Source organism: Oikopleura dioica, chromosome XSR (genome assembly GCF_907165135.1).
Source record: "Oikopleura dioica chromosome XSR, OKI2018_I68_1.0, whole genome shotgun sequence".
Taxonomy (NCBI): domain Eukaryota; kingdom Metazoa; phylum Chordata; class Appendicularia; order Copelata; family Oikopleuridae; genus Oikopleura; species Oikopleura dioica.
This window is the reverse complement of record NC_137294.1, coordinates 6,134,113-6,151,412: the sequence shown is the minus strand read 5'-3', so window position 1 is coordinate 6,151,412 and position 17,300 is coordinate 6,134,113. Positions and strand designations below refer to the sequence as shown.

General features: G+C 41.9%; 4 protein-coding genes, 1 long non-coding RNA gene and 1 other non-coding gene across 7 annotated transcripts; 4 read left to right on the top strand and 2 right to left on the bottom strand.

Moving 5' to 3' along the window:
* The first annotated feature begins 348 nt into the window (after positions 1-348).
* On the top strand, positions 349-2,354 carry LOC145706698 (SHC-transforming protein 2-like). Of its 2 annotated transcripts, none has more exons than XM_081784126.1 (7): positions 349-510; positions 562-866; positions 911-1,374; positions 1,424-1,589; positions 1,631-1,849; positions 1,892-2,264; positions 2,307-2,354. In XM_081784126.1, exons 1-6 carry the CDS (start codon positions 452-454, stop codon positions 1,978-1,980), a joined length of 1,302 nt encoding a protein of 433 aa, XP_081640252.1. In that variant the 5' UTR covers positions 349-451; the 3' UTR covers positions 1,981-2,264; positions 2,307-2,354. The 2 variants fall into 2 exon arrangements, with proteins under 2 accessions (XP_081640252.1, XP_081640253.1); XM_081784127.1 differs by having other exon boundaries at positions 384-510; positions 555-866.
* A 709-nt stretch (positions 2,355-3,063) lies between these two features.
* Positions 3,064-3,957, top strand: LOC145708991 (serine hydrolase BPHL-like). The gene is made up of 3 exons (XM_081786682.1): positions 3,064-3,322; positions 3,410-3,547; positions 3,587-3,957. The coding sequence occupies exons 1-3, from the start codon at positions 3,064-3,066 to the stop codon at positions 3,823-3,825; spliced, it is 636 nt and encodes a 211-aa protein (XP_081642808.1). The 3' UTR covers positions 3,826-3,957.
* A 2,050-nt stretch (positions 3,958-6,007) lies between these two features.
* On the top strand, positions 6,008-7,308 carry LOC145708589 (uncharacterized). The gene is made up of 3 exons (XR_014134841.1): positions 6,008-6,315; positions 6,384-6,782; positions 6,884-7,308. It is a non-coding gene; the product is annotated as an uncharacterized LOC145708589 (long non-coding RNA).
* A 976-nt stretch (positions 7,309-8,284) lies between these two features.
* LOC145707162 (uncharacterized) lies at positions 8,285-9,438 on the top strand. Its single transcript, XM_081784651.1, has 4 exons — positions 8,285-8,476; positions 8,704-8,848; positions 8,889-8,982; positions 9,030-9,438. Exons 1-4 carry the CDS (start codon positions 8,300-8,302, stop codon positions 9,238-9,240), a joined length of 627 nt encoding a protein of 208 aa, XP_081640777.1. The 5' UTR covers positions 8,285-8,299; the 3' UTR covers positions 9,241-9,438.
* An 860-nt stretch (positions 9,439-10,298) lies between these two features.
* LOC145706753 (uncharacterized) lies at positions 10,299-14,959 on the bottom strand. The gene is made up of 11 exons (XM_081784192.1): positions 14,952-14,959; positions 14,616-14,863; positions 14,309-14,510; positions 12,863-14,192; positions 12,093-12,786; positions 11,838-12,002; positions 11,044-11,760; positions 10,891-10,979; positions 10,757-10,837; positions 10,578-10,714; positions 10,299-10,537 (listed from the first exon to the last, which is right to left on the bottom strand). The coding sequence occupies exons 1-11, from the start codon at positions 14,957-14,959 to the stop codon at positions 10,318-10,320; spliced, it is 3,891 nt and encodes a 1,296-aa protein (XP_081640318.1). The 3' UTR covers positions 10,299-10,317.
* Positions 14,960-17,199: 2,240 nt separating this feature from the next.
* TRNAG-UCC (transfer RNA glycine (anticodon UCC)) lies at positions 17,200-17,271 on the bottom strand. Its single transcript has one exon. It is a non-coding gene; the product is annotated as a tRNA-Gly (tRNA).
* Between the last annotated feature and the right edge of the window lie 29 nt (positions 17,272-17,300).

Below are 17,300 nucleotides of genomic sequence, written 5' to 3'. Positions count from 1 at the left end.
AAATATTCAAGTCCAACATATTCGCAAGCTTCACATATTCAATTTATACTGCCATTTACAAATGTATACTCCTTTTTATAAAAAACTGATAAACTTAAAAAGAACCGTAAAAAACTTCAGTCAAGTTAATTACCGATTAGCTTGTTAACGATGAGGACGTCACAGTTAGCTGCATGACTAGACTAGCAGTGAATATATAACAGCTTCCCTAAATGACGTTAACTTCCCTAGTGCCTTAGAACTCAACTTTTTTATCGCAAATGTTTCTAAACTTTGTGACGTGTTTCATTGTGTAAGTCACTTTTACGAGCGTTCGGTTATTTGGCCCCCCGAATAATGGACGGGTCCTCAAGCGAGCTTTATCGAGTTATTAAATTCAGATGGGATTTTTCGAGTCGAGCTCACAGACAAGTTACACGAGCTGAAGCGCGGGAAAAAATTAGAAGAGAAGATGGATCCGAAAGTATTCCAACGGGTGAGATACTGTGGCTCAGTCGGTATTCTTGAGAGGTAAAGATTTTTCCTTCAAAAGCGGCATGAGAAATAATGTCAAGCTTGAAGCCTCACCAACTTTGACAACTCAACGAGAGAAGAAATCGTTGCTTTTGCAGTCTACACACTCGCGCTTGCTTCAAATCGAGACTTTTCCCCTTCCGGGGGTAATCTCAGAGAGGAGGAAATACAAAGAATCGTCGGCAAGAAGAGTGTGCCAGAGAGAAGTCAGCAGCTCTATGAAGTCACTGTCGATCCTAACTTCATCAAACTTTCCAAAAAGGAGAGGCAGTCGGTCAATGGCGGTAACTTGCAGACGGTGACAACGGAAATGGCCATATTTAACATGAGCTTAATCAGTTTCGCCTCTCTAGGTTTGATTTTAATGGAATTGCTTTTTGAAAGTATTTTTTTGTAGATCAGGACATATTCGTCTCATTCGTAGCAAAGAAAGAGGACGGTACTCATCGGGCGTGTTACGTTCTTGAATGCTGCGATCACTACGTCGCAAACCAGATGTATCATGTGATGGAACAGTTCTTCGTCGAACCAAGTCCACCGCCAGCCCCGTTCATTGTTCAGTCAATGACTCTGAGTGGCAGAAAATGGGATGACACTATTCCATCTGGCTCAACTGCCCAGATGCACATTCCAAGACGCTCCTTAGAAAGTGAAAACGGAAGTCCCTCGAGAGGTAGCGCCTACCGCAATGCCACCGAGGAACCTCCGAAGCCTCCAGACAGAAAGTCATTGAGGACGAAGAACATACCGGCGATAGAACCCGTGCAAAACTACGTGAACTCGGACGCGATTCTTCAAGCTCAGCAAGGGAAGTTCCCTCAAAGATGCACACCCAGTGCTAATTTAGCGAATCCTTCTTCGGTAGTTATACAGCGAGTTTTGTCCCTTTCTTAATGTAATTTTATTACAGAGATCAAGTCATATCCTCGAGGTCGTGAATGCTGCCCGATGTCTTCCCTATTTCTTCAAATTCCAGCCGGGATTAAGTGCACGAGAACAAGCAGAACGCGAGCTGAGAATCAACGGCGACGATGGCGCATTTCTTTTGCGGGAAGCTAGTACAGAACTCATCGACGGTAAGCAGTCGAGTTTTCTCTTTCCTGAAAATTCTCCCAAGAGGTCAATCGAGTTAGGAACATCACCTTGTCCGTTCTGAATTACAATGCCAATGGCCTGCCAATTTTCCAGCATGTGCTCATGCTCGACAGTTGTCAGCAGCTCGATAACGGATCTGGACGCGGACTGGTGAGGACGCAAGAGCGAGAATTCCAATCTATCGAAGAGCTAATAGATCACTACCTCCCAGCTGACAGAGTCCTCCACTTGCCTTCCCAAAGTGATTTTTAACTTAGTGGTCTATCCCTAATATTTTCTTTAGGTGGCCACTTGAACATTTCCGTCCCGATCATTTGCAATGCGCAAACAAGCCTTCGCAGAAACCCGCCACAAGAAAACGTCTACGTGTGAGCCAAAATACATGTGACTTCAAATTATTGTTCCACTTGCAAAATTAAAAATGCTGTATAATATATTGATTCCATGAAATTCACCGTTCGCCTTCAGTTGCATTTTAAGGAGAAAATTCCGTCATGCTAAAGCGAGTTAGCACAATAGGCTTTCGCGGATTGACAAGGCGGATCACTCTTACAGATGGCCGAGTCTGTGTTCTTGAAGACAACGAGAACATTGCTGCGGACAAAGCAGTGGTTTTCATGCCCGGTGCATGCGGTTGTCTTGATACTGATTTCAAGGTTTTCACATTTAGCCGTCTATTCTTACAACGAAAATTAAAGATCCAGTGGGAGAAAGAGTCGCCATTTCATAAATACAGGTTACTGTGCTTCGAGCGGGAGATTGGACATTTCCCTTGCACAAGCTTTGAGCCAGGATACCACACCGCGCTACTAGCCTAGATATGGGGGCGCAACGGAGCCCGCGCGCTGATATGAAAAGCGTCAGCAAGGAGATGGAAGAGAAAGCTTATCCACGATGAAATATCATTTTCTTGATAAAAATTATAAAATTCTAGTATTTGCTAAAATAAAGGTTAGGGTTAGGGGGCACTGGGCAAAATGACAGAACAAACTTACCCGAGGGGGATAGGCTAGGGTTAGTTAGGGTTACCGAAGGTAACCCTAAGTAACCCTAGACTAGACCCCGGCATCTTAGGCCCGAAGGGGCGGAGCCCCGAGGTAAGGAGTACTAGAATTTGATAAATTTCTGACCAAACCAGTCAGAGTAAAAGAAGGCGCGTAAATAGAAGTATGAACTGGTCAATTAGTGAGTTTCCTTCCCACTAAACCCCCGGAGCAGGCAGCTGAATACATGTTCTTAGTTATTTAATGATTTAAAAATAAAATCAATATCATTAAGTCTTTTTATCTATAAAAACAATTGTAAATTCTTCTGGTTCTGAATCTAAAAGGGATAAGCTTTCCTTTCCCATCTCCTCGCTGATGCTTTTCATATAAGCGCGCGGGCGCCGTTGCGCCCCCATATCTAGGCTAGTAGCGCGGTGTGGTATCCTGGCTCAAAGCTTGTGCAAGGGAAATGTCCAACCATCCCTTCGAGCCAGCTGGTCATGGCCGTGCGCGACCGCCATTGCGAACATGGCCAGCCGCAAATCTTCTTCAGCGAGACGCGGAAGACTTCGCTTTTTGTTTGAAAGAGCTTGGAATTGACCGGGCGAATCTCATCGGTTGGTCTGACGGAGGCATAACGGCAATCTGCGTTGCAGGGAATAAAAGCCTGTCATCGGTGGTTGAGAAAATGATAGTTTTCGGAAGTAATGCAACACTTCCAGAGTCAGGAAACTGATGAAATAGACTTCAAAAGATAAGTATTCTTGTACCGAAATAATTAAACTTTCTTTTGCACCTTTTCATCAAACCTAAAGACCGAGAAACTTATTTAAAAATGCGTAATACTGACAACTGGGGGGCACGAGCAAGGGAGCCATACGAAACCGTTTACGGAGCTGCTGAATTCAAGGATATGTGGGCAAACTGGATTGATTGTTTTCTCACTTATATTGGTATGAATAAAAACATGTTTTTTCATAATTTGAATGAAGACGAGCGAAACGGAGATGTTTGTCGAACGGAGCTCCAAAACGTGGACTCTCCTTCTCTCGTTATTCATGGCGAGAAAGACTTCTGGATTACGCAAGAGATGGCCGATGAAATAGTAAATGGCTTGAAATCTAATAATGTCCCAGTGCAGTACAAAGCTTTTCCAGGAGGAAAACACAATCTGCACATGAAGTATGCATCCGACTTCGCTCAAATCTGCACCAACTTTATCGATGAATAATAGTCCACAGTTCATACTATCAAATTTCCTCTCAGTTCGAGTTCAATCTTTATGCCCCTCTCATTAGAAATAATTCATCTTCACTTCAAGAAATTGCTGTTAAATAAATTCTGCCAAAAATACGTTTTTGTTGAACTTTATTTATATAAATCACGGTATAGTATTGAGAGCGTAAATAAAAAAACACAAAATCAGATACATCCACGTAGTATAAAAATTCCAGCGCAACTTTTCGTCTTCGAGGTCTATTTATAATTGAATGCTGGTGAGTTCAAGTAGTCGGATAGAATTCGTTCCAGCTCTAAAAGCTCGGCCGAGTCATCCTTGATTCCTGTTCATCACCGATCATTGATAGCAGAATTTTACTGGGAAAAATTGAACAATTTCCTGAAGCATTTCCTCGTGGGACGTTCCTCGTTTGACCATGCGTTTACCAAAGAGCTTTTGCAGGGCATCTGAAAAATACAGTTTGCTTGCCTAGGAATGCCCTCGCTTTCGAAACTCATGTTTGCACAAAAAGCTGCTTTCCTAGGGTCACTTACTCAAGCCCGCATTGTACCCGATCGAGTTAAGGGTCCATCCTGTTTGTCTCTTGTTCCAGTTTATCGGTGAGCCATGCCCGACGACTTAAATTCGTTTTTTTAAAGAAATTCAGTCCTCTTCTGCGTGTATAAATCTCTCACAAACGTTTCCTAAAAGAGCCGCCATCACTGAAACAAAAAGTTTTTTAAGCATTTTGATGGGAGCAGAAGCGATGTCCCACGGCCTGGTGTATTGTGCACATGCATCTCCGATGCTTCTCTTTATATTCTGTTTAATTAAAATTGATGAAGTTAGTACGCCAATTAAATATTTTTCTCTGTTGAAACTAAACAAGACAGATGCGCCTCGCCTCGAAATTCTCTTGTGCCTGAATTAGCTATAATTAAGAAACACGACTTTTGCATTAGATAAAGCTCTTCTTCGAAATACGGCATTTCGAAATAGTCTTTGCCATATGGCTTTACTTATCCAGTTATCCTTAGGAATTATTGAAACATATTGTATTTTAGCGAGTAACTTACTGCAAATATAATGAAATATACTTAAAGTAATTGTTAGTCTTCTGTGACTAATATGTACCATATTATATAAATTTAATTTATATGCCACTTCTACATATTGAAAGTTTTCTGTCACCGCCGGAGGGGAATTTTCTAAGAACCGAGCATTCCGCTAGTTTAATCTCTAAAGGGATGAGATAGAGATAGGAAAACATTTATTAAAGAAACAGACAGTAGGAGGTCTTGAAAAATTGGTCTGCGCACGAAGGTCCACGCCTACTTTCCTGAGAAAATAAAGAAACGACAATGACCCCGAACGATCTCAATGAACAAAGAGAGGGTCCGCTCTTCCAACTTATTTCAAATAAAAGCAGCCTAGTCTGTTTTTGTACAAATCTTAAAAGGAAGAAGATAGCACGATCCGTTTCTCAGAGAAATACAAGAACCCGTGATGTTCAGTTATGAAGGAGCACTAGCTCGGTTAGAATGGGCGCAGGAAGTCAACTCTCTCTGGTTAAGAGGACTTCTCCAACCAGAAAACCTTCTTCACAGTGATTATCTGCAAACACTGAAAACTCTTCTGGGAAGGGTTTGCTAGATGAATCAATTCTTAAATTGATGGGCAAATTCTGGAAACCCACAGATTAGAATCAATTTGAAAAAGACTCAGAACGCTCGCTCCAAAGACATCTTGAGGTTACATTTTCCTTTCTCCCCTATCCAGTGATTCGTAGCTTGACAAAGGTTATTTTAACATCGTCCCAAGATTGCTAATCATTTCAAAAGAAATTGATACAGAAGAAAGTCAAGCGCGCCGGTAAAGAGAGAGGCGATGATCTGGATCGTTTCCAATTGTTTCCGACGATCAATATAACGACACTTATCGGATGTTTAGAAAAATTTAAGAATATAAGACTCAGGAGAGCAGCTTCACTCATAAAACAACCACCAATCAAGCCTAACGGGTCTTTGTTTGGCCTTTGTGACGTTGGCGCAGGGTTATTTTTGCTCAAAATAGGAAAGAAGCGCTTTCTTTATTCAGGAAAAGCTGGCAATTTATACATACTTTATGTGTATGACAGTAGTCCTCCGCTGGATGACTCCTCCGGTAACTTAGTTAAAAGCTCAAGCATAGAATCCCGGCCGTTTGGACCCTGTCCTTGCTTACGGAGCTCATCAATATTTGCAACTGAGGGATACATTCTTGATGTGTTCAAAGAGAAGATTCACGTTTTCTTTCGCCGCGATGAACAGATAGCGTCAGTTTGGGAAGTGCCCCTTGGCTGGCTGATACACCGAGTTGTTAAAACAGCAGCTACTGATGTTGTTTACGTTTTGATACTTAGAGATGGGGTCAGGAGAACAATGACCTTTGACCTCGCGAGCGAAATAAGACTAGACAAACACAGTCCCATGAGCAGCTCAACACTATCATGGGTTCTGAAAGGTCAGGTCAGATTTGCATCACCTTGAACTAGACCTAGTTCGAAACTAAGACTTCTGACCAATCTAAAGAATCAGAAAAGATCAAATTGCGCACGCGTTACGATTTCCATGAAGACTCCTCCGATCATCTTTACGACTCTGTTGATATTCTTTGTAATTCGAAGACATTGCCCTTTAGCGGAAACGCGATCAACCTAGGAAAGGCATTTTATTTTGACACAGTGCTGCACTTTAGTCTATAACCTTGCAGTTAAGTACTTACTCTTGTAAAGAATCTGTCTGGGGAAATTGTCAGGAGTCGCACAAGTTCGATGCCCATAAAAGACGAAATCCGAATTGACGGTGCTAACATAGCCATTTCTCACAGAAAAAGCGGCGAGATGCACAAATTTATAACCGTACTGAGTACTAGTGGTGATGATGTTTTATTATCAGGAGAGTTTAATTTGGAAGCGATTGAGCGCCTTGGTAAGCAAAAACAAAAGAAAATGTGCATCTATGTTTATGATAAACCGATCACGAGATCTGGTGCATCTGCAAGTGATGTTTATTCTTAAATCTGAATTAAGAGCTACCATCAGATGCTCAAGTCACATGGTCTCTCAATGAAATGGAGCTGCTCTTTAAATTTGTATGGTGCACTGGAAGAAAACTCTGCACGGCACATGCGGTATTCTCTACTGAAAAAATCAAAGAGGAGAATCATGAAAACTTCCCAAAATATAAACTGTCGAATTATCGCTCTAGTAGCGTCGAAATTCCCCAAAAGTACCAAGGGGAGCTTTTACGTGTAGAGCTTGAAATGAAGGAAAACAACTGTACTGACTGCGAACTGAAATTATTGAATGCGAAAATTGGAGTTGACGCTCACCAAAGGAACTCTTAAAAGTGTCTGTTTTTCTTAATGACTGTTTGAATTTGATTTTGACTGTGCTAGTAACTGTATTAGCAAGTTATTATTTGACTGTGGTATCATCAGAACACTCTTTTTAATAAAAAACCTATATTAACATAACCAATCAATTGAAATCGTTTATTGACACGCTTGAAAGCATTGCAGTATTGACATTTATGCCGTATCCTGATTTAAACGACGGTTTCTATCGGTTTTGCGAGAATTCGGTGGTGGAGGAGCGTCGCCACCTTCTATTGGTCCCATTTTGCGACCCGGGGCCAGCTCCTCCACCCACCAGAGACCCGTCGCCAAGTTCGCGCTTCAAAATAATTCACCTTTGAATTTTGAAATTCTTACAACAAGAGTGCAAGCAGAATCAGAAGAACGCCTAGAAAACTCCTTCGAACGTGGCGATTCGCATTTAATGTAAGACACTAGCGTATCCTTTACCGGAAGTGTATTCGTTCGCTAGAAACCTATGTGAATTATTTTGTGCCCTCGAGCTATTCTTTTTTTCATTTGCATACCAATCCTTTTTATTATTTTCATTATACGGAATTAATCAACGACGGCATAATCTTATCGATAAGTATAACATTGACTCTTTATTACAATAATTAATTTATGACCATTAATTATATTATATAATTTATATATCTTCTAACTTTTATTGTCAAGTTAAAATTAATCGTTAAAAGAATATTTTTATCGGCTTAACTTTGTTAATTCAGAAAAGTAGTGTCACAGAGATGAAGTATCCTCTTCTAAATCAGCGAAGCGCTATCGGCCTAATAGAATAATCATCTAATGCTATTTTATTACGTATTTTTCAGACGCAAAGGCGAGGAGAAACGACTATTGAAAAGCGAGGAAGATAATTGATGTTAACGGTCTACGGGAAGCAAACTCAGCAGTGAGCGTGCCATTAAAACTCCTTATGAGGAGGAGAGATCAGCGAGTTCGAAGATTTCGCAGCTGAAGACGTTCCCTTTCATCTCAACCAGGAAACAGAATAGTGCATGGTCGCATTCTAGGCAAGGTTCAGAGAAATTCGAGTCTAGAAATTAGACGTACTAATTAGAAACACATAATGGTATGGTATATAGCGAACCATAAACAAGCTCTCATCTCGTTTGGCGTACGCATGGGTAATTACTGCTTACGATGCATCACGCGAATTACAGTTAAAGATGCATCGACGATGACCGAAGGAGTGCCTTTGCTCAGCCTAGAAGAAAGAGCCTCCCGAAATGAGCTTCGTTCACGGGTACAGTACTTGCTCTTATTTTCATTCCGATTTGGCGATGTCCCAGATCCTAAAGATCATTGAATTCCTCGGCAAAACTCTTCTTTAATTATTCACTACATGCGTTTATAAGTTGCTCTCGATGATGTTCTTGTTTAAAATTGATATTTATTTGTAATGTTCGAGCTCTTCTTTTTCATTAATTGCAGCCGAGTTAATCTAGGCTTCTATTAAAAATGTTTATTCAGTCGAACATATCTAAAAGAGCGTCAAGCTTGGAAACCGCGTTGCAACTGGTCCAGCGAGCTGTCACTGAAGACAAACAACGTAATTATAACGAAGCACTTACACTTTATCAACACGCTCTCGTCTATTTTCTCGAATCTATAAATTGTAAGAGAGATTTTCAATTTCGCTGTCTAAATGAGTTCAGATGAAACTGAGAGTGACAAAGTAAAGGAGAAAATTCTGGCAAAATGTAAACAATACCTCGAGCGAGCAGAAAAAATCGCTGAATACCTCAATAGGTTTGACCTTTACAGTGAGCTCCTGAGAAGTAAACACGCCCTTTTAGTGATAAGAAAAAACGGCCTACTCCAGCGGCTTCGTTGGCGGGTTCCACTGGGAAACTTGCCGGCGCCACAACGTCTTCGCCAGACTCGGGAAGCGATCTCGAAGGACACTCGAGGTCGACGCCCGCCAGCGGGGTCAAGGGCGCCCTGGGGCGCGTTTATCAGTCTATCGCGAATCACAACAAACTTGCTGCCACAGTTTCGCAAAGTTAACACCAATCATAACCTCCTCACGGCCCTAGAAGTTCCTGCTTTATAAATTCTTATTCTAATATTTTCCAATTTGCAAGCACCTTATCAAATGCGTGCACTTGAGCGCAATAATTTATAAAAAAAAGGTTCAATCCCTTAATTCTGTAACAAAAGTACTTTGACGCATATTTTCATTATGCAATTCTGTTATTCAAGTCAATAAAATCTATGCATGATTTTCGCGATAGAAGATCGTTTACGAGCTGTATTTGTATACAGTCGGACAAATTAGATTCGGAGTACACAGTGTCCAGGAACGTGTTCAGTGACCGAGTGTCCATCGATTTCTCCGGTGACGGTATCGTACTCACGCCATTCATAAGCAGAGCACTCACGGCAAAGCTCATAGATCTGCATGCACTGTTTTGGAGTGTGAGTCTGGATGAACTTGCGACCAAAGTCGTTCGCCCCGAATTCAAACCGGCAATTGCTTTCTTTGGCTATTCCATATTTTTTCTAATCATGTTCTGATTTCGTTAGATTCAGCTAATTTTTTAAACTAAGAAGAAATCTTTGGAGCCAAGTCCTGTGAACGGCTCCCTGTGGCTCGGAGAAAGAGCCACACTGCATATACTCAGCATCGTGGATACTCTCGTATGAATTGTGGTTTTGGTGGTGGCACTCGTGCCGTCTTTGCTCAGTCTCTGGGTCCATGCGGTTGTCAAAAGTCCAGAATTGACAGACTCGGTTGAGAACACAGGTATCATGGCAATCTCCAGGATTCCTCGTGTGGAACATAACCTTTAGATTGGATATTTTTGCAGTGTTTCTAACTGAAAAAGTAAAACAAATAAGCAATAGTCCGGTCCTTAGCAGAGGCACATCCAAAAACAAAAGCTGACAACTTCATTTTTCAACTAAATGCTCTATGAACAAGACCCTTTTGGATTTGAAAAGAGACATCTGTACCGATTCTCATCTGCGCTTGTTCTCATGCTCTGCACTTTGAGATAACCTGTGAAAGTTCATCAAAAACGTCTATTTTGAACGGTCAAAACACCGCCATAAAACATGCGAAGTGAAATTTTTTTATTCGAATTAAAATAAAGTAAGTATCATAACAGTAGCGAAAACAGTAGAACAAAGATATGAGAAACTCGCACCATCAGAAGGATTAACACCGACAGGTTCTTTGTACTCTTCGAGAGTGTTTCTTGCTACATTTTCAAGTGCAAACATCAGGGACTTTTCCATGTCATCGTCTTCTGGCTTGTAGTATTCGTAATTGACTTTTGCTATGTACTCGCCATCATCGTTTCTGAGACAGGTTAATTTTTGAATAAATTTTTAGTTGTTACCTAGAAATTTCTACATCTACTTCATCAATAAATGACTCAAGCGAAAAGTCTTCTTTGATAAACTCTTTCATGAGAGCATCTTTTACCCTTTGTATTATGCCTTCGTCCGAAGGTCTTTCATCTACGTTCATCGCAATCTTAATATGAATTTAATACACTTATTTTTTATCGGGACTCACAGTGAATTGTTCACTTCTTGATGAAGAGCACGCGACAACTTGGGTTAATCTATCTTCCGGGCACAAGAATGAATTTATGTTCTGAAAGTATATTATTTTTAATCAACTCTTTTTTCGATAAAAACTGTTCTTACCTCGTTATCACTAGGATCCTTGCATGCTCTAACTCGACTTTTAGTGCCGCCGGAGCATTTTTCCCATGCAGTCCAGTCACCAAGACGAGCTAAAAGGTAATTTTAGGTGATATATTTAAAAAAAAAATAATGAAACTATATGCAAGAGCTTACGGCAATTTGTCGGCACGCATGGACTTCTTCTTTCCATTTCACCCGGACACATTGGCTTTCCGGTTTTTATATCGTACGCAGTGCAAAGTCGCTCTTCAATAAATGTATTCGTAAGGCAGCTGCACTCGCCTCTTAGACCTCGTGCGGGTTTCCAATCTTGCCATTCGGGACACATCAGCTCTGGAAGCTCGAGTCCTAGGTCTAAACAACTTGGGCCTTCTTCTACTTCGATTTGGTCCTCGCACGTTCGTTTCCGTGTTGCAAATATGTCTTTAGCCTTGACGCCGATGTTAAAACAAGACGGACATGTCCACTGTGTCCACGGTTCGCAGCCTTCGCACGGGCCCAAGTTACATGGTCTCTCGATTTCGTCTTCTGCAGACGCCATTGGTGGTTCCCCTGCGCACATTTCGTGAGGATGATTGATCACTGATCCATCAGCTGACACGCTAACACACTCTCTTTGTCTTGTTTGGACTCCTTCGCCACATGTCGAACTACATCGTCCATTCACCCAAACTCCGAGTCTTCCAATAGATCCCCACTCACTCCAGTCGTGGCCGCTTCCTCTGTCTAGAAGATCCTTTGTGCGCCAGTATGGACAAGTGCTTTCGGACCCACAGCTCTCGACTTCGATAAAGCCTCCATCATCGATTTGGTGCTCGTTACGGCCGACAGCTTGAAGCCATGTGGCACTTCCAGAAACATCGCAAACTCCTAAGATCAATAAAGAATAACTCATTTTGGTAATTTTCTTAGTACTACTAAGTTAGTAGATAGTATCTCGCAGATACCTTGATTAGCAGCACAAACAGTGTCATGACCAACGTTGCCCAAGTTACATGGACAGCTTTTTGAGCCAATCATATCATCAGTGCACTTGCGGACGCGACTTCTAAGGCCTTCTCCGCCACAACTTTTTGAGCATTCTGACCAACATGACCATCCGCTCCACGGATCTGAATTTTTGTGGAATGATTGTCTAACCATTGGTCAAGAATGATAATCTTGAAAATAATAATGTATTTATATTGTTTGTATTGACATACTGCAATCTATATCGCATGATTCTTCTTCGAGGCAATGTTCATCTGTCCCACATACATCTTTGTCACCACAAATTGGGTTTCTTGTTCGATGTTTTCTCCCCTTTTCTTTGAATCTCGGGCAGCTAAGACCATTATCAAGTGCACATTCTGACCATTCGGACCAGTCATCAAATTTACAACAGAATTCGAAATCGTCACAGGTCGCAGTCTGAGTTCTTGTTTCGTCAACCACCAGACCTGCGTTGTCACAAATTTCTTGACTTATCGAGGAAGGGTTACCACCGACGAACTGTTTTCGACAACACTGGTCGAATTTTGCTTCTTTTTCGACGGGATCGGCCGAACAAATTCCAGCTGCATCAACCGTAGCATTTCTACAATCCTCGGAGCAGACGGAAAATGTTCCAAGACAGTATTCCGGGCAACAAGTGTAGTCGGTACATGGAAGGGTTTGAACTTTTCTTAGCTCATCTTCGGTATTCACATTGCAACGTCGTAGTCGTTCATCCATATTATCAGCAGCGCATCCACACGAGCTCTCACGCGTGCGAGTATTCGTAGAGACAAAGGCCGTGTTGCAATCATGACAAGCATCGTTCTGAGCGCAGACAGACCACTCTGTCCACTGAGACCATTCCGCACAGCACTCGAACCCGCAATCTCTGTTTACCACGCCAAAATATCGAGATGTTAGCTTATGTTGAGTTTTAACTTTCATGCGTGTAAAAAGGTTATAGTAAGGAAACGGCTTAAATATGTTAAACTAGTGCCTGAAGTCTTTCAGCTCCAAGATTAACGGGGCAAAGGTCGTATGTATTCCCATCATTCCAGACTGCTGTTAACCAGTTATTGCTCTCTGGTGGTTTGCACATACAACGTAGATCTTCACTGATGATAGTATTACCACATTGATCTGGATTGGTCTCTCTGCAAACTCTAGCAATAGTTGCGGGTAAATAAAAATTAGCCCCTTGGACGAAGTCATTGTCAAACTGGCATGTTACTGCAGCAACAAAATCCGGTTGCCCTAAAGTGCCTTGTTGTGGAGTTGGAGTGCAACTGTGCCATCTTGGACAGCATTCTGCGCACTTCTCTTCGTAATATCCATCAGGATATGCAGTCGCATCGGCAGGGATGACGAAGTTTGTCTCCGGCTTGCAGCCACAGTCTTCGGCTTTATAAAGCGCAGCATCGACAACAATTCCATTCGCGTCCTTGCATTGCCGCGTAAATCTCTTGCGTCCTTCAGCGGCACAATTTCCTGTGCAACCAACTTCAGTCCATTCAGTCCACTGAGGAACACTCGGACACTGCTGGTTTTGCTGTCTTTGTTCATTAACGCCGAAGACAAATTGAATGTCACCCGTTGACGAAGACATAGGGACATCGAGACAATCGTCAAACAGTATTGGTAGCTGCACATTTTGGTTGAATGGATAGTATCGCTTGATGATGACGCAAATATCATTGTTTAGTGCATCCTTCTCGGTACTTCCTCCACCACAATTTTGTTGAAAGTCGTCAAAATCTGCCTGGCTAAAGAGAGAAAAATCAGCATTCAATGGGTTTGCCGTATTGTAACCAAGATCAAAGCCTCGTCCGTCACCATCACAAACTTGTGCTTTGTTCTTATAAATATTGCATGAAACGGGTTCTCGCACATCATCTCCAGTCAGATCGTCAATGTCGACAAGGACAGAACCGGGAATGCACACTTGAAATCGGCGACGAATACTGTTTCCTTGGGCATCGCAGAGGCACTTAGGAAGAGCCAGATCATTCGTTGAATACGGACATGAGCAGTCCCAGGTTGACCACTCGTAAATGACGGGACATGGATTAGGCTTAGTAAAAGTGTCAGTTCGGGTAAGCTCCATCGTGTATTTCGTCGGCTGGCCTGCATCAGTCTGATCCAAAAAGCTAAATTTCGAAGCACCAACATCTTCTGCGCTATAATTATCCAGTATAGCTTGTTTAGTGGCTTCAATAGACAGTCGTTTTAATTCAGCGTTTGGAACAGCTGGATCAAAGTTATTGATGTCTTCGCCACAGGCATCAGCAAGACTTTTAAATTGACATATGTTATTATTTACGGTCTTTCTTGGATCAGAATTTAGCTCAAATCAAAGGATTTCTGAAAAATGATAAAGATCCTTTCCTGGACATCAAAAAGACTAAGTGGTGCTTCAAAGCATTGTTTGTCCCCTTTCCAAAACAAATCCAGACAAAGTTCGGCAATCGCATGGATAGAAGGATCACACAATGGGCTCGTCGAGGCGTAATTTGAAACTATTGCTTGGTTGAACACTGTTAGCTCTTTAGGTTGAATATTTCGCCAGTCGTCACGTGCATTTGGCTCGGTACCAACGGAGAAGTAGCCAGCTGGCTTGTCCAATACATCACGGAACTCAAGAGCGTCTTTTCAAGTTTTGAAACGGTCTTTGTCTAGAAAGGTCTTAGACTCTTAGCGATTTCAAACTTTTCCTGGTCCTTCATACCAACTTATGCCGCCAGCAATGCTGCCTTTCCAATTATTCGAGTCAGGATACGTGCAGATTCGAAATTTTCGAACTTCATTTGAAAAATCGTTAAACTTATCTTTGCATTCTTGTTCGTGATCGCGTTTGCGGGTAGCAGCGTCGCCCGTCAAGTGAAGTTCGGACCATTCTGTCCAGAAACCGCCACTGATGATGGTTCTCAGTGGGAAATTCTCATAATCAACTGATTCTAGGGCAGCGAGTTCCGGTGGAACTTCGCCGTTAACGGACCCACTAAGAAAAAAATAAGAAAACACTCCTCTCAGGAGTCTCATTTTCGCGAGTGACTGAAGATTGAGATTGCTCGGAACCAGCAATTAACCGGCTCATGACGACGTTGATCCTAGGATTTTCTTGCGCCAAACATGCGCGCCCATCTATGTAGATCGACAATGACCGGGATCAAGCGAGACAGTTGGCGGCATAAGCACTGTGAAGTCAAGCAGCTCGGGACATTTTACATACCATTTGAGAATGGCTGCACTTACGCTTCATTTGATCACTAAAGAAACCTACAATGTAGGTCTTACAATGAGGTCCTACATTGAGGCTTGAACTTACAAGGTTCTTCTTATTTGGCCGCTGATCGGGAACAAATAAAACAATCAACATTGATCTATAAAATATTCTAAGATGAAGAGAATTTTGACTTTATTTGCGATCGGGAACTTGGCTTTGGATATGTACGAGGTCATTGGAGATGAAAATTGTCGGCCAAAGTGTAATTATACAACTGGTCGATGCTACGGATTTTGCGGCAATGAAAAAGTTCATTCATCTTTCGATAATTTTTGTAAAATAGTTCCGTTTCGAAACTTAAAGAATTCATCAATGAACAATAAAAGGCGGTTGGTGCTGCAATAGCGATTATGCTTCGTTTCCTTGGTGTCAAATAGGAATGGCGAAGAAGATAAAGAAGATGTTGCCAGATGTTCGTCACCACGTTTGCATTCGAAAACGAGACTTAGGTTCGACAATTTAGTAAAATATAGCAGGTTTTGAGACGAGATTAAGGAAAAGCCTTGTCAGCATGCGAAAAGAGTCTTGAGTTGTCGAAGGCAGTAGCTCCAACATGCACGTTAGATCACGAAAACGGTAAGCTTTGGTGATCGCAAAAGTGCAAAAGAATTATATTAAGATTTCGACGAAAGAGATCTTGTCCCACCAGAAGACTGCATACCAAAAAAGCAGATTTTCTTTTTGAAAACATCAAAAACTGGTTCGACAACTGTCGCCCAAATCATCGCGCGATTCAGCTACAACAATCAGCTAAAAGCGCTCTTCGGTGAAGATTCTAGTGGAAATTTGTTGTTCGCAAACAGAACTCGCCCCTTCAATGCGAATGACTGCTACTTAGGAAGAGATCTCCCAGTTTCGCAAAAATTCGACGCCTCGTTCGTCCACCTGCGTTATGACAGAGATGAAGTGCGCAAAGTCATGAAGCCAGGTTTCTCCGCCGTTTCTATTCTACGTAATCCCGAGGACAATTTCATCAGCTCATGGATGTACTACTCAAATATGATACTGCCATTGCGGCGATTACTGATATCATTCAAGACGGATTAGAAAGAAATTGACATTACAAGATTTTTTTGATTTCTTATCTCCGCTAAGTGAAACAAAACCGGATTTTAAAGCGGAGATTGAAGAGTTTTTAGCGAGCCCGCATGAGTTTTTGGACTTGTTTGGATACGAGTCCCTTCCTTCCATGTTTCTAATGAATCATCAGTTTTATTTCTTCGGATATCCGTCTGTTTTATTACGGTCTAAGGAAAAAACAGGTTTGAGTTTTTGAGAATTAAAATAAAGAAATACGATAGAGTATCTTGCGGATCAATGGATCGAGAAAATATCCGAAGAGTTCGATCTAGTGTTAATCATGGAGGAGATGCTCGCTTCGTTGGCCATTTTCATGCTCAAGTTTTGCTGGACATCTGGTGATATGAGTATTAACTGTCTTCTGCGGCACTTTGTCTCACCCTTTCATAAGTTCATTTCAAACTTAATTCGAATCCGACGAAGAAACCGATTCTCTCCGCGAAGGCTAAGTCAGCCTTACAGGAGCTAATTTGGGCAGATTTCAAACTTTACAACCATTTCAAAGACAAACTGCACTCTCACAAGGAATATTTTGGAGTCAAGGGATTTGTTTTAATTTGCCAAGAGCTGACTCTACAGAATTAAATGATTCCTTTGCAGCTAAAAGCGTCGAAAGGGCGAAACAGCTCATACAAAATGCATCTAAACAAGTCGAAGAGAGATGCCTGGTTGAGCAGAGCGTTGAGGACTGGAACCCAAAGGCTGCTGGAAGCGCGAAAATCTGTGTTCTGACTACTGACTGGAGAAGCACAGAATCCCTCGTTCAGTACGAACAGCTTTGGAAGTGGATGTCACAGTTCCCAAACTGGAGACAACAAAGAAACTCGAAATACCCGAGACTGTGTTACAACGGAATTCACCTAGACGAAATGAACAAAAATTTTAAGATAAAAGAACTCAGCTACTGGAACTTTCAAAAGTTGTCTGACGAAGAAATGGCTATATTCACTCAGGTGAGAGGCGAAAAAGTATGCGATGGCCGGGAATCGAACCCGGATCTAATGCTTGGAAGGCATCAATGCTGACCATTACACCACCAACGCTTGAGGGCCACGGTCAAAAAAGACAAATT

Excerpts from the sequence above, each read along its gene's own strand:
- LOC145706698 (XM_081784126.1), top strand. The coding sequence starts at position 452 with ATGGATCCGAAAGTATTCCAACGGGTGAGATACTGTGGCTCAGTCGGT. Across the intron at positions 867-910 it reads AATCAGTTTCGCCTCTCTAG|ATCAGGACATATTCGTCTCA; the intron begins GTTTGATTTTAA and ends ATTTTTTTGTAG. Across the intron at positions 1,590-1,630 it reads TAGTACAGAACTCATCGACG|AGGTCAATCGAGTTAGGAAC; the intron begins GTAAGCAGTCGA and ends AATTCTCCCAAG.
- LOC145708991 (XM_081786682.1), top strand. The coding sequence starts at position 3,064 with ATGTCCAACCATCCCTTCGAGCCAGCTGGTCATGGCCGTGCGCGACCG. Across the intron at positions 3,323-3,409 it reads TGCAACACTTCCAGAGTCAG|ACCGAGAAACTTATTTAAAA; the intron begins GAAACTGATGAA and ends TCAAACCTAAAG. Across the intron at positions 3,548-3,586 it reads TTGTTTTCTCACTTATATTG|ACGAGCGAAACGGAGATGTT; the intron begins GTATGAATAAAA and ends ATTTGAATGAAG.
- LOC145707162 (XM_081784651.1), top strand. The coding sequence starts at position 8,300 with ATGGTATGGTATATAGCGAACCATAAACAAGCTCTCATCTCGTTTGGC. Across the intron at positions 8,477-8,703 it reads GAAATGAGCTTCGTTCACGG|TCGAACATATCTAAAAGAGC; the intron begins GTACAGTACTTG and ends ATGTTTATTCAG. Across the intron at positions 8,983-9,029 it reads ATCGCTGAATACCTCAATAG|TGATAAGAAAAAACGGCCTA; the intron begins GTTTGACCTTTA and ends ACGCCCTTTTAG.
- LOC145706753 (XM_081784192.1), bottom strand. Across the intron at positions 10,980-11,043 it reads ATGCGTGCCGACAAATTGCC|CTCGTCTTGGTGACTGGACT; the intron begins GTAAGCTCTTGC and ends ATTACCTTTTAG. Across the intron at positions 10,538-10,577 it reads GTAGATGTAGAAATTTCTAG|AAACGATGATGGCGAGTACA; the intron begins GTAACAACTAAA and ends AACCTGTCTCAG.